The following is a 15,890-nucleotide window of genomic DNA, read 5'->3' on the forward strand; positions in this document are numbered from 1 at the left end:
CACTTTTATTTCAGGAAGGAATTTTTCTTTTAATGAAAAAATATTTAACGCTAATGTTTTTCAAGTTAAACACGTTACTGATGCTGGTGGAAAAATTAGATCAGGGGCGCATTTTATTAGAAAGGGTTTACGTGTAGACGATTTAATTTCTCTTTATGAATTGTACAATAATTTTCCAGCAGAGTGGAAGGTGGCGAGAATAGGTAATGTGAGGGATCATATTTTGAATGATAACCCTGCTGATTTTTTTAAATTAATCTTAATATTAACAAAAAAGTGTACCCCTTTGTGTCAGTATCTTCAAAAATGTTTTATAATATTTTTATTGGTACAATTGAAGATTCTTTCCTTTCCAAACACCCAGAAGTATTAGCTATAAACATGGATAGATCGGCAAACGCAATCTGTTTCTCTATTCCTAGAATTTCAACACTAGACTGGAAGCTGTGAGAATTCCAGTATAAGCTTCTGCACAATGTTATTTTTTGTAATGATAAACTTCACCAGTTTGGAATAACACATTCAAATCTGTGCTCCTTTTGTAGGGAAGAGGTCGAAACATATTATCATATATTTTATGATTGTCCTTTAGTTTATCGAATATGGAACGAGGTAGGAAATAAACTAAAATTTCCTCAGTTTATGGATATAAATTGGCTGGATGTTTTACTTGGATTCAGGGAAAATGTCAAACTCAATGCCTTGTTGAATCATGTGTTAATTTTGATTAAGTATATGATACACTAATCGTAAAATTGGAAGAGTTCCAACCTGCAAAGAAATGTGTAGGGCAATCGCCACCTCAAAACAGTCTGAATATGAAAAAGCAACATTAAAGGATAAATTGACATTACACTACGCGAAATGGGAAAATTATACTACATGAAATACCGGGTTTAACTATTGCACCTTGTTAAGATATATATATATATATATATATATATTTTTTGTATTTACCTCAGTCAATCTATTTAAAATTATTTGAATATCCGGTGTTTTCAGCTTTGCCCGCTCCACATGTTTATTTTCTCTGATCCTCATACCATTAAAACTTAATCAAATATTATCTGGTTATGAATCTCCACTTGCATAAGACCCAGAGAGATATTAGTCATTATGATGTTCATAACTGGTGAATAGAATACATTTTAAAGATTTTGTAAGTCCATCACCTCTCACATTTTTTTTTTTTTTTTTGTATCTGTCTTAGATAAAATCTTTATTCAGACTGGTGACTGAATCATGTCAAATGTGTACAATTGATGTATGTTTTGTCTATATTTTGCACACAACCTTTTGTTGTCCGTTAAACAGTGTATTATAGTTATTTTTTGTGTCACTACAGTGTAACAATTTCATTTGATTGGTCTGAATGAAGGCTATAAAAAGCGTCAAAAAAAAAAAAAAAAAAAAGGTAGCCCGTCAAGTTGCGTTGTGTGGCAAATAACAATTTTCTTACATGCATGAATACGAAACAGAAGAGCGGAAATACAGTGGGTTCTTCGTTTACATTTTACTTCCCCTTCCTCTTTATACTCCTTATGCGTCAATTTCTCTTCTTCTTTTTCCTCCTCGTAAAATTCATATTTATAACCTACATCAATGCTACATCAATTTCAAATATTTTTAATCAATATTTCTCGCAAATAGGCAATAATCTTGCTCGCAATATTCCGGATACCCAAAAGAAGTTTTCTGATTTTCTTCAAAGTCGTAATCCCAACTCATTGTTTTTCGATCCTTTAGAGAAAAATGAATTGTTAGATATTGCTCAGAATTTGAAGGAAAAAAAGAAAGAAGAAGAAAAGTGCTGGGCACGACAGTATTGATGATGTTCTTTTTAAAAATATTATGAATTCTATTGTTGATCCATTGGTACATGTGTAACGGAGTTGTCCTTGAGGATATGAAAATTTCCAAAGTAATTCCCATTTACAAAAAAAGGGGGGGGGAATCGGGAAGATGTTTATAATTATTGACCCATAAACATTTGTTGACTTCCGAAATTACTTGAAAACTTGTTCATTCTAGATTATTAAAGTTTTTGGATATTCATAAAATAATTTCTGATTATCAGTTTGGCTTCCGGCAAAACCATAACACATCCCACCCAATACTTACCTTTAGATAAAGTTTCAAAGGCTATTGATCAATTTCATCATATTGGCGTTTTCCTAGACTACCCCACGGCCTTTGATACCATTGACCACAATATACTTCTTCATCACATTATGGTATCCGAGGAGAGGCTTTGGAGTGGTTCAGGAGTTATCTTTCTAACCGTAAGCAATTTGTTTATGTTAATGGATACACATCTGTTATGCAAAATGTCAATTGTAGAGTGCCTCAAGGAAGTTTGCTTGGACCTTTTTTATTTGTTCTTTATATTAATGACATGCCGAATTCATCAATAGTATTCTTTCCTTTCTATTATTTGCTGATGATTCTAATGTGTGTTTTTTTTTTTTTTTTTTTTTGGTCACATTCTGATCCTAATATGTTGATGTTTTAACTATTGAACTGGATAAGTTACTTCAATGGATAAGAGCAAATCATTCAAAAAACTAAAGGCATGATTTTTTAGTAATTCTTTGGAAAATGTACCAAGGAATGTTTATCTGAATGGCACAGTTATTGAAGAAGTCTCTTCAATCAAATTTTTAGGTTTGATTCTTGACCGTGAACTCACTTGGAATTTACATATTGATTCCATAAGCCGTATTATTTCAAGAAAAATATAGGTGTTATAAATAAAGTTAAATTTTGTTTACCCAAGAACGTTCTTTTAACGTTATATTCATCTCTGGTTTTACCTTACTTGAATTATGGTATACTCGCCTGGAGAAGCACATATTCTTCGCATTTGGAAAGACTATTTTTGTTGCAGAAAAAAGCTCTTCGTATTATTTGCAATGAATAGTGGAGAAGTCACACTGATGTGTTATTTCATGAAAAATTGTATTTTCTACATCTAGGACAATAATTCATGCACAAACTTACTAATAATTCTCTCCCATTTGCCTTTTAGTCCATGTTCACTAAAAATAGATCTGTTCATCTTTATCCTACCCGGCAATTCAACTCATTTCATTTGCCACTAACTAGGACTATGTTTACTAAATCTATATTTTCTTTTACTGGCCCCAAATTTTGGAATTCTCTCGATAATAGTATGAAACAAGTTCTAAGTTTAAACATATTCACATTCAAACTGAAGGAGTTGTTCATAAATTCCTATGTAGCGAAATGAGTTACATTATAGTTAGCCTTAATATTTAGCTTTCTTTTTTATTCGTCATACTCATTCTTTTATATTTTATATTCCTTTCCTACATTTATCTCGGTGATCCATCGCATCTTGTGCCTCGCGTGTGCTGGTCTGGTATAGACCCTTCATCTCTTCGTAAATCTCTTCCGTAAATGGGAAACAGGTGGAGAATGACATTACAGTCGCCAATAGATGGCGCTGTTGCACGATGCGGCACTGATGCGGCACTGATGCCACCCGAGGCCTTTCTACTCTGGATTCTCGCTCCCTCTCGAGGCGCGCCGTGTATGGCAATGTATAGCATTCATGAGTAGTGTACGGAACAAGAGGGGGAGAGAAGAAGAAGAAGAAGGAGAAGAAGAAGAAAAAGAAGAAGAAGAAGAAGAAGAAGAAGAAGAAGAAGAAGAAGAAGAAGAAGAAGAAGAAGAAGAAGAAGAAGAATACACAACGGACCTCTATAATGCATTAGATCACTAATGAAGTTATTTACCACGGGCGAGATCGAGTGCTATAAACTTTAAAATCACTCGGAGGGCGCAAACATAATTATGGAACGTGCACGCATCATTAAAAAGAAGGAGAAGAAGAAAGAAAAAGATAAAGAAAGAAAGAAGATCCGAATCATGACTGGCTGACACGTGACACTGATCATCACCATTTAAAAAAAAACTAACCCCCTGTTCCTTTTCTTATAAATGACTTATATAATCCTATCATCAGAATCCGAACATACCTCACAGGCAAACACACAAAATAGCATAAACCACCCGCCTTCCATCCATCCTTGGCGGAAATGGAATATGGACTTGAAGCTCCTTGGAACGATGAACAGCGTTTTAAACTATGCTGTCTCCCTCCACAGTTTGATACACAGAATATCAGATAAAGTAGTTTGCTATATAACACTTTTTTTGCGTGATTAGTGAACGTCTGCATGTTGTTGATATGCGTTTACACGCATTTATGCATCACAAAAGAGAGAGCAGATAACTCAATTTATTCTGAATCAATAACCAGTTATCATCTGAGACAGCGTAAACGAAGACCTACTTGATTAATTTCGTATGAATATATATTTGTTTTTGCTTCACGTTCTGTTGAAATATGAAATAAAATTGAATTTGAATAACTTGTGTTATTCAATATGACAAACGTTTAATGGGGAGACCATAAGATTACCACTGAGTGGATACATTCCATGTTTCATCATATACGAATATTGAATAGAAATATAGAATTTATTATATTGAATTGAATTGAAAAAAATATATATTATCCTATATACCCGAACAGCCACCAGTCTGCTCATGAATCCGAATATCGCACACAAAATAATGTGATGTCGACATGACTGTATGATAATTTCTCATGTTAATAAAATGCTTGACTTATCATACAGAAACATTCCGCGAGTCGAAGAAGCCACTTTGAAGCAACTTGTGTGTGTTTCTCATTACATGACTTGTCTTACTGGAATGCTTTACAACCACGTTCTATAATGACGTTTCACATAATGACCAACACGCTGCCACATTCTTTCACTGCGTACTTGGTACACACTATTGGTACGGACCTATCAATAAAAGATGCGTCAGCGAATCATTGGGCAGTCGCATGACCATGATTACATAATAACATGAAGGCGTGCCAATATCAGTACCAACCTTTTTTTTCTTTTTTTTTTTTTTCGGAGCACACATGCATGTTGTGCAGTTACTGACATGACGACTAACGATCAATATTATGCATCATTCCAAGTAGGGCCTACTTCCCTATGAAAATTCTACACGCCACAAATGAATCTGTAAGTGATTACACTTTTTTTTTTGAATGGTATTTGTGGAGTATGAATACCTTATGTGATTAGTAGTCAATAGATCTACTCGGTGGATGACACGATGGAGAATGTGTGAACATTTACCTTCTCTATCTTTCTCTTTGAAATTGTACTGTATAATTTTAGTTTAATTTATGGTTAGAAAGAAAATGTATAGGCCTATCATTCAGCAAGGAATAACTATTTAATGATCTTACGTAATTTTGTTTACTGATTCAAAGCAAGTGATTTATTTCCTTATCTCGACATTCATTTTGCGCATCTGTGTCAGTGTGATATTTCGTTCACTGTTGTCAAGTCCTCCAACCTTTTGTTAAATGTTAAATCTTAACGCTTAGAATTCTAAATTTAACTCAGATGTTGGATTTACCATTTCAGAAATGGTAAATCCAACACTTTTTTGAGGGGGGGGGGCGCTGTTGCATATAGTGGATAAGACTCTCGACTCCCGATCGGAGGACCCGAGTTCGAATCCCGCCCAGTGCTTACGTCCTTAGACAAGACGTTTTTACCCACTATGTCCCTCTCAACCCAGGTGGGGTACCTGGTAATGCCCTGGGTAAATAAGACCCTATCGTTATTATTATTATTATCATTATCATTATTATTATTATTATCATTATTATTATTATTATTATTATTATTATCATTATTATTATTATCATTATTATTATCATTATTATTATTATTATTATTATTATTATTATTATTATTATTATTATTATCATTATTATTATCATTATTATCATTATTATTATTATTATTATTATTATCATTATTATTATCATTATTATTATTATTATTATTATTATTATTATTATTATTATTATTATTAAATTCAACATTTATAACAAAAGGTTGGAGCAGTGACAACATTCAAAACATTTCAGTTTAGAGTGTTGGTTTGTTTCTAATTGACTTTCCTGATGTTTTCTTTTTTGTTGTTGTCTAGATGCATAATGTTCTCTTAACAGTACGGATTAGCCGTCGAACATCATGCTATTATAACTAAAATTCGATTACATAATACTAAAGTTTAAGTATAAAAAGTGGTATGGATCATCACGTAAAAGGCATAAGCAGCTACAAACAATATTATAACGTTTGCAGTGATTTAAACTATGTGGAATGAAACTGCGTAAAAGAAGAAGGAAAAGAAAACTAAGAAGATGGAAAGAATAAGAGAGTGAGAGAGACAGACAGAGAGAGAGGGACAGAGAGGAATATTTGGAATGTTGACAGTCTGCAAATTAGAAACAATATTCATTTTCACTGGTTTCATGAAACATACTCAGGGGCGGATCCAGGAATTCCGTAAAGGGGAGGCGCCTTTACAAAATTAAAGGGGGCTCACCCGCCCCTATTTTTTCTTAGGATCCGCCACTGTAATGAAATATTATATTTTATATGATGATATAGAAGTCCCTTCAACAGCATCCTGTATCAGCATCATTTTTTTTTTTTTGTACTTTGTTTTTGGATATCTCAGCTATTTCAAAACTGATTTTTATCAAATAAGCCCTGAATTCCTCTTAGAATTGTATGCTCTTTAACATTTCACAGAGTGGTTTCTAAGTTATCTCGCAAAAAAAAAAAGTTGAAAGCTGAATCCTTATCTTAACCAATACTATTATTTGTACTACTAGGCCTATACTCTATCCCTTCACTCACATCGGCAATTTGGGCAACGATCGATCGCGATGATGCAGTTGAGGGCTAGCGACTGATATGTGAGTATGCACAACCGACGCTTGGTTGGTACATTGTACATGTACGCACGTACGGATGAGATGTTTGAAGCCTAAAAACCGCCGCCGCCGTGCGTGTTCGTCGTGATCGCGCACGCTAGCTGGAGATGAGCGAGCATACACCGCCTACATTGTATGTCCAGCCGGAAACTAGAGCGTCTTTCTATGTGTTTTTTTCATACAAATGCCAAGGATATTGTTTATAAAATGATGAGTGCTTGCGATTCGGACTCTCTGAATATTTGCAGATAGGCAACGGATATACACATCATTTTGTGTCCAGCCCCATCGCACTTTTCATGTTTTATGGAGTTGAAAGCGTCGCTCTCCAGTCGTCTGTTGCCGGCCAGCGGTCTGGAGCTGTGCAGCTGTCCTCGCCTCGTCGCCGGTTGGTTAGGGCTTCATCTCTGCACTGCCAGGGACGCTTAGCCGGTTGTCGCAGTTAGTAACGAGCAACAAACGAGATGTACGGGCAGCGGTGTGTGAGTCACGGCGCCGGAGAGATGCGGCGGCGAGTATGCCAGGAAAAGAGGACGGGTGTGAGGGACGCGCAAAGTCAGAACTCTTTTGAAATGATGTCGCGATCAAAGAGAAAAAAGGGGAACAATATTTGGTCTGTATCATTGGTGCTCTATGTTTTATTTCTGTGTTTATCAAATGGAAGAGTGTCGGCAGAGGACAGAGTAGCAAGTGACAATATAGCTCTGTTTGTGGACGAAAATCAGCCGCCAGGAACATTTGTCGGGACAGTTGCAGATCCAGCAGATTCAAGAATAATCAACTCGTACGTGTTTCTCTCATCTTCCCCTCCACAAGAATTCCATCTCAACAGAACTTCAGGTGTGATAACCACAACAGTACGCATTGATAGAGAATCACTTTCAAGTGATTTATTCCAGCTTCCAGTAACAATAACTTTCCAGAGTGGTGCAAGTGATGTGATTGAACTCAGCATAACAGTTAATGATCTGAATGACAACACACCTGTTTTTCCTCAACCCACAATAACAGTTGTATTCTCGGAGAATGCCCATATTGGTAGTGTACAAATCCTTCCATCGGCAATGGATATCGATAAAAATGTTAATGGGTATGTGAGCAGCTACAGCATCGAGAGTGGTAATGAGGATGAAATTTTTTCTCTAGAGACTTTCCGTCCGCGTAAGGATGCAGAGTATACAGTCTCACTTGCAACAAGGAAATACTTGGACCGAGAAGCTGTAGACTTTTACATTTTAAACATCTCTGCAACAGACAACAGCTCAAATCCAAGAACTGGGTACCTGACCGTTAATGTGACCATAGACGATGTCAATGACAATGCGCCCAGCTTTTCCCAAACGTCATATTCAGCCAGGGTGAATGAGAGTGCAGCTACTGGTGCGCTTGTCGTTCGCCTTGAAGCCACTGATCTGGATCAGGGTTCAAATGGTGAAGTTGTGTATGGCTTCAAAGATGGGATAAGGTCTGAGCAGTTCTCCGTGGATCCAGATACGGGATGGATATCACTGTTGCAGAGCCTGCCCTACACTGACCAAGGCTACAATCTGGAAGTAGTAGCTACAGACAGAGGTGTGCCTCCCCAGTCAAGCATTGCATTTGTAAGCATCCAAGTTGAGGATGAAAATGACCACAGCCCAGAGATTCATGTGATACATCCTGCTGAAGCTGATGTGAATGGAACAGTCCAGATCCCAGAAGCTGCACGTCCAAATGATCTTGTCTTTTCATTGCAAGGCACAGACCAAGACAGTGGTGTGAATGGCCAAGTTTCACTGTCCCTGTTTAGTGGAAATGAACGTGGTGATTTCAGATTGTTGATATTTGGAGGGAATTTTGGTACAATATTGGTAGCGATAAATGGCACCATCGACAGAGAAATCATGGCATCATACAACCTCACCTTTATGGCGGCTGACCTTGGAACTCCCCAGCAGATTTCTTATCGCTCTATCCTTGTTCTTGTTGTGGATGAAAATGATCACACGCCAGTGTTTCTCCAGGAGTCATACTCTGCCCAGTTGAATGAATCAGTTCAAATTGGAAGCTTTGTTGAAAGTGTGACGGCATATGATGCTGATGAAGGAATAAATGCTGTCATTACTTACTCCATTTCAGGAGATGAGTTCAGCTGGTTCAGTATTGACCCCAACACAGGTCTTGTGACTACCAAGGCTGAGCTTGATCATGAAATCTCAGCACAAGTAATTTTGACAATAACAGCATCTGACCAGGGAACGGAGCAGTTGTCCAATGTCACAACTCTTGTCATTGATATACTTGATGATAATGATGAGTATCCTTTGTTTGATCAAAACATCTATAATGCGACAGTTCCAGAAAACTTAGCCCCGGTGGACTTGTTTCAGGCAACGGCTACTGACATGGATGGTGGTGTATATGGTAGTATCACATACAGTCTCGGTGTGACCCAGCATGCCGACAAATTTAGCATTGACCCATCCTCTGGGATGCTACGCACAGTTCTTCAGCTAGATCGTGAAGAAATGGATTTCTATGAGTTCGAGATCCTAGCCCATGATGGTGGTTATCCTCCCCTTGTTTCAACATCGACAGTACGTGTCCAGGTTTCTGATGTAAATGACAACAATCCTGTGTTTTATCCAGTGGACTACTTTGCCAGTGTCATTGAAAATGAGGCAGCTGGTGTTATCATTACCACTGTGACAGCATCAGATGAAGACATTGGTGTCAATGCAGATATCACATACATGATATCCAATTCATCACGGTTTGGTATTAACAGCAGTTCTGGTGTAGTGTCCACTCTGGAGGTTTTGGACCGTGAGGAGCGATCATCATACACACTGGCTGTAACTGCAACAGATGGTGGGGGACTGATATCACAACCTGCAACTATCCATATCACGGTCACTGACACCCAGGACAACCCACTCCACTTTGAGCAAAATCCGTACAGATTTCAGTTGCAGGAAAACAATCCAAACATTACTGACGTAGGAACAGTGAAAGCCACAAGTTTGGACTTGAATGTTAACATAGCGTATGTGATCACTGGTGGGGATCCTGATTCCTTCTTTCGTATTGATCCAAATTCTGGCATGCTGACAACAAGGCAGTCCATTGACAGAGAATCTCAAGCTTCCGATTTGTTTCAGCTCACTGTCCGTGCCATTGCTGGATCTCAAAATGGTGAAACAACAGTCGAGATTGAAATTTTGGACATAAATGATAATGCGCCACAATTTGCTGTTTCCCAAGACCAAGTAGACGTTGTAGAGAATTGGGAGGTTGGATACGAGTTCTATTCAGCCCAAGTTACTGATTCCGACAGTCCACCAAACAACCTTATTTTGTATGATCTATCAGTGGATGTTGACAATCGATTTGGCATCAACCACACGTCCGGAGTGCTTTACATCAACAAAGATCTACAGGTCTATGATGAGAAGGAGTACACTTTGGAAATCCAAGCCACAGACTATGGTACTCCACCCTTGTCCTCTACTCTGGCCTTGCTTGTAAATGTGCGTGATGTCAACAATAATGCACCTATATTTGTTGATTCATTCAATACATCTTTGAAGCTTGTGGAGTCGGTGCAAGTAAACACAAGATTTGTTCAGGTTACGGCAACTGATGCTGACCAAGGTACCAATGGTCATATTACATACCGTATCATAGATGGAAATGACGCAGATAATTTTGGTGTTTTTCCAGATGGTTTCCTATACGTCAAAAGTGCATTAGATCGTGAGCTTACTAGCTCTTACGTCTTGACCATTGAAGCCGTTGATGGGGGTGTGCCCCCTCTGAGTTCTACCTTCGTCCTGGAGATTGAAATTCTGGATGAAAATGACAATCGACCACTGTTCGAATCTGCTGTGTACAATTTCAATTTGTTGGAAGAGGAAGAGGCTGGAGTTGAAGTTGGCACAATTCAAGCAATAGATCCAGACATTGGGCGAAATGGTGAACTCTCCTACTCCTTCACATCTAATAATTCATATTTTGCCTTGAATTCAATGAGTGGAGTAATAACATCTAAAGTGAGCCTGGACAGAGAGAGTCTTGTTCAGGAACGCAGGCCCACAACATTCACAGCTCGTGTTCGTGTTCGCGACAACGGCATGGACTCCCTGCAAGACCATGCAGATGTGAACATTCACATTGTTGACAGCAACGACAATGCTCCTGTCTTCAACCGTCAGTTTTATCAGGCATCTGTCTCCGAGTTAGCGCAGAATCAGACTTTGATAATCAGAGTGAGTGCTACTGATGATGACAGTGGAGACAATTCATACATAATCTACAGCATTGTTAATGGGAATGAAGAAAGAAAATTCTACATAGATCATGTAACAGGGCAAATAATACTGATTGCAGGATTGGATCGTGAAGATGCCGATGGCTACCTCCTAACAGTGAAGGCTCGTGACGGTGGTGCTGTTCCACGGGAAGCTCTTGTTGATGTGGAAATTACTGTCCTGGATGAAAACGATCACGCCCCAACATTCCAAAATTTGCCTGTAGAAATTGAAGTCACTGAGTGTCTGCAGATTGGAGATACCATTGGACTTCTCAATGCTACTGACATGGATATCAACAGTAATGGAATGGTTTCATACACAATTACAGGAGGAAACCAAGATGGAGTATTTGGCATCACCCCAGGTACAGGAGTGGTATATCTGACAGGACTGCTCGACCATGAGGCAACATCCAGTTACAACTTAGATATTGCAGCAAGAGATGGGGGAAGCCCACCACTCAATTCAGTTGTGTCTGTGGTCATCAATGTTAGGGACTGTAATGACAATGCCCCTGTCTTTGCATATGTTGGGGTGCCTGAAATCAGTGAAGAGGAGTCCATTGGATATCAGGTCGTCAGAGTTCAAGCTACAGATTCAGATTCTGGGGTTAATGGTAGGATTATGTACTCTATTTTATCACAACAACCATCGGGAGATTTCTTTGCCATTGACTCCAACAGTGGTTGGTTGAGCACAAACAAGCGCATTGACAGGGAATCAAGTACGACTGCCACTGACCAGTTCACCCTCGTCATCCTTGCCACCGACCAGGCCGTCCCAGAGGAGAGCAGACGTGCAACTTCTGTAGAAGTTGTCATTTTTGTTCGTGACATCAATGACAATGCACCAACGTTTACTTCTCAGCAGGCAGTCATCCTACCAAGGAACACCAGCCCGAATTCAAAGATAGCCACAATTCATGCTGATGATCCTGATGCAGGAGTCAATGGCCAAGTGACTTACACCCTGGTCACTACCAGTGTGCCTTTCCAGCTGAACCTCAACACCGGTGAATTGACGCTCACACAAGCTGTTGGCTCCTCAGTGAACCTCTACTCTCTAGTTATCCAGGCCCAGGATGCAGGCAACAATCCCCAACAGCAAACAAGCACGTTTACCTTGACAGTCATCGTCTCTGATGGTCAGGCCAGTGCTCTTACGTTTTCACAGAACTCCTACTCAGAGAGAGTGTCTGAAAACCAGCCTGCTGGGACAGCTGTACAGACTGTATTTGCCAGTTACCCAGATGGTCGTTTGGCTAACATTGAGTACTACGTCACTTCAGTACAGGCGGGAGGAGTTGACCAAGGGAACTTGATTGTAGCTGATCCTAGTAACGGAATTATACAGACTGGGGCCATCCTGGACCGTGAGAACCTGGAAGGGGGATCTCTACTAGTGGCAACGGTGTATGCTGTGGATACAAGTTCTTCATCCTCTCAAGTTACAAGTGTGCAGGTAAAGACTGATTTTTATTTTCATATTATTTCTCTGACTTGAGTATATATTGCATTTAATGCAATATACGGTATGTATTTTAAACCGAACACCCAAGTTTATTTCGTCTTGTGTGCTCAAGTTATAAGAATATGAAATTGCACTGTTGTCTTGAAAGTGGCTCTTGAAGGTGGCTCACTTGTCCCCCTGATTGAGCCTTTTCATATCAGTGACTATGCACTGAAGTCTGTAGAATTAAAAATCTGCAGAGACTCCAACCCCAAGCACCTTCTGATCTGGAGATTCTCCCGCCCGAAACCCCTAGCAAACGGGAGACTCTAAGTTGATGCGTGCGAAGTTCCTAGGGTTCTAGATGCTCTCTGGTGCTATCTAAGGCTTATTTTTTCAACATATATACGATTGAAATCCTTTCCAACAGGAGACACAGAGCCAGGGCGGGAGAAATTAAATCTCAAGCGGGGGAACGGGAGATTTTGCAAAAATGGGTTTTCGGCGGGAAATCTCCTGTCGAAAACGGGAGAGTTGGAGTCTCTGAATCTGTGTTTGACTTGCATAATATGTGTGAGCTATACCTGTTGTATATCTCACAAAAACAAAGACTACATCATTATAGAAGTATGGGCAGGTCTCTTTAGGCATCTACCTGGAGTTGAAAGGAGCTGAATCTTTTTGAAGAGGTCTACAAGCTGTCTACACTATTGTACATCAAAAGAGAGGAAAAAGTCAAAGCTTAGGTTTGTTTGTGTTTTTTCATTCAGGTTGCAGCCAGACAAGTTCAAAAAATATTTTTACATAAACTGGTATTGGCATTTTCCTAACCACTTCGCTGCAGTTGTCGCGTGCAAGCAAACAGTTTCACCGTCGTGTCCCTTTTGTTAGGTTCCAAAATACCCTTTTCATATTTAATCTTTTCAAATGCATTCACGAATCCCAGCCAGCTCCCTCTTTGCAGGAGGTTGAGTTCCCATGTGTGCACAGAATAGGGGGGAAAATATGTGCTCTTCATAAATGCACGTTATGCTACAGTAACCATGACCCAATTACATTAATAATTTACCCCATTTTGTATTGAGTTTTCAACTGGATCAAACTTAATAGGCAAAAACATCCTTTCAAATAAATTTACCTTTTATTATGAGTTGTGAAGAAGTGTTGTAATTCTTTGTTGATAGCTTGTAATGGAAACATGTCATGGAGTGACATGTACAGGTATTCCATAAACAGCTTTCCATGTCAGAGATGTTGGCAAGTGGTTGTAGTCTCCAATATCAATATGTGCTGTGATATTATGTTGACCATTTGACTAAGTACTGTAGCCCTTGCTTTCATACTGATGGCACTTTGTGTCTGTACTGGAAAGAAGTTTTGTCTGACAATTTATTGTGTGTTCAGTCACATTTTGGTTGAGGTGGGGGTTAAGATATTAGCTTTTTGCAAGATAAGAGAAACCTCATGAAATAATAAAGAGCATACAATTTGAAGAGGAATCCGAAGTTAATTTGATGAAAAATCAGTTTAGAAATGGCTGAGATACTATATAACGAAATAAAACAAAGTGGTCTGAGTAAAAGGTGGGTCCCACCTTTTATTGTAATCTCTTTGTTTTTGGATATCTCAGCCATCTCAAAACCAATTTTCATCAAGTTTAAAACGGGTCAGATTGAGGTCATGTACAGTGTAGAGAGAGGTTTCACATTATCCAATATTCAAATAAAGTGTGAAAGTACTTACATAACATACACAAAGGATAGTGAAGAGATCCATTCTAGCAAGTTACATACAGTACTGTATGTGGCTGCCTGGCTTGCAACTTTTCAGCATCAAGTAATTGACGTCAATAGTACATCCTCAGATACAATGTAGGCGCCATGAATTTCCTGGTACAATAAAAGTGGTGATCAAAGTGAGCTGCCGTTGGATGGTCAGGCTTGCCATCTTCATTGGTGCAGCCAGTCTTTACGACTGCATTAACACTTCAACAGAGACATCAATTGAAGTTAATTACCCACATCTCAAAAACCAACCCTTTGGGTACCCTGTGTGTGTGTGTGTGTGTGTGTGTGTGTGTCATAGACCCTTGACTAAATGACAATTGCCAAAAGATTCGTGCCTGATAAAGGCTCCTGCATCCCCAGTAACTGTTTTTCATGTTTACTCTCTGTCAATCAAGAACCCTTCAAGGAGACTTTGATAATGTTTAACTGGTATTAAAGGGAAGATAAACCCCAAGAACAATGTGGATTGAGTGAAAGCAGCAACATTAGTAGAACACATCAGTGAAAGTTTGAAGAAAATCGGACAATCGATGCAAAAGTTATGAATTTTTAAAGTTTTGGTGTTGGAACCGCTGGATGAGGAGACTACTAGAGGTTATGACGTATGAGTGGACTACAATATCAAGAAAATATAAAGAAAATACTACAAAAATCCATTTTTCATGAAAATTACAAATTCCATCAACTTGATATTGACATATGTTAAGGGTAGCAATTATTCCCCCTGCTTTCTGAAAGCGGTTGGTCCACTGCTCTTTCATAATTCTAGAAAAGTGAATTTTTGTTGAATATCCTTTATATTTTCTTTGTATTGTTGTCCACTCATACGTCATATCCTCTAGTAGTCTCCTCATCCAGCGGTTCCAACACCAAAACTTTAAAAATTCATAACTTTTGCATCGATTGTCCGATTTTTCTCAAACTTTCACTGATGTGTTCTACTAATGTTGCTGCTTTCACTCAATCCACATTGCTCTTTGGGTTTACCTTCCCTTTAAAGGTAGCATCATGCCTGGATAATTGCTATGTTGTAAATACTTGTATACCACATTGTAAAACATCATCAGTGTTTTGTTCAAACTTATTGTGAAGAATATCAATGCCACTCTTCATTCCTTGTGGCAGTTATGAGACATGGTATTTTATTAAAAGGTTCTTATAGCTAGCAATGGGTTTCTCAAGTTTTTCATTGTTGAAGGGAAGTTTTTGACACCTTCACGTCTATAAAAACAGACCAGTTGTTTTCACCTCTCTACTTTCTCCTCAAATCTTCAGATTTTTTTATTTCTGTGTAGATGTCAATCTGTGACGACTCACTGTGGCAGCTCAATATCTTGTGCAGATATCTTCCCTTTCATCGCCAAAGGCATCATATGGGTGTTGAAAGCAACCTCTTCTAGGATAACTTATTGACTATCGAAAGTTTTGCCTATAAGGCACTCTTGCCCCCAGTCCCATAAAATGTCACATTTCCACTTTGAGTCAAACCATACCCATTTCTGTTGACTA

The 15,890-nt window shown here is 38.6% G+C and overlaps 1 protein-coding gene across 1 annotated transcript in view; it reads left to right on the plus strand.

The window, feature by feature from the left end:
* The first annotated feature begins 7,110 nt into the window (after positions 1–7,110).
* The window catches only part of LOC140235180 (protocadherin Fat 4-like), a 109,887-nt gene continuing 101,107 nt past the window's right edge, over positions 7,111–15,890 (plus strand). The window contains exon 1 of the mRNA XM_072315216.1: positions 7,111–12,606. Coding sequence (XP_072171317.1) covers positions 7,318–12,606 — 5,289 coding nt within the window. The 5' untranslated portion in view covers positions 7,111–7,317. The remainder of the gene's footprint in view (positions 12,607–15,890) is intronic.

This window comes from Diadema setosum, chromosome 11, assembly GCF_964275005.1.
Source record: "Diadema setosum chromosome 11, eeDiaSeto1, whole genome shotgun sequence".
Lineage (NCBI taxonomy): Eukaryota > Metazoa > Echinodermata > Echinoidea > Diadematoida > Diadematidae > Diadema > Diadema setosum.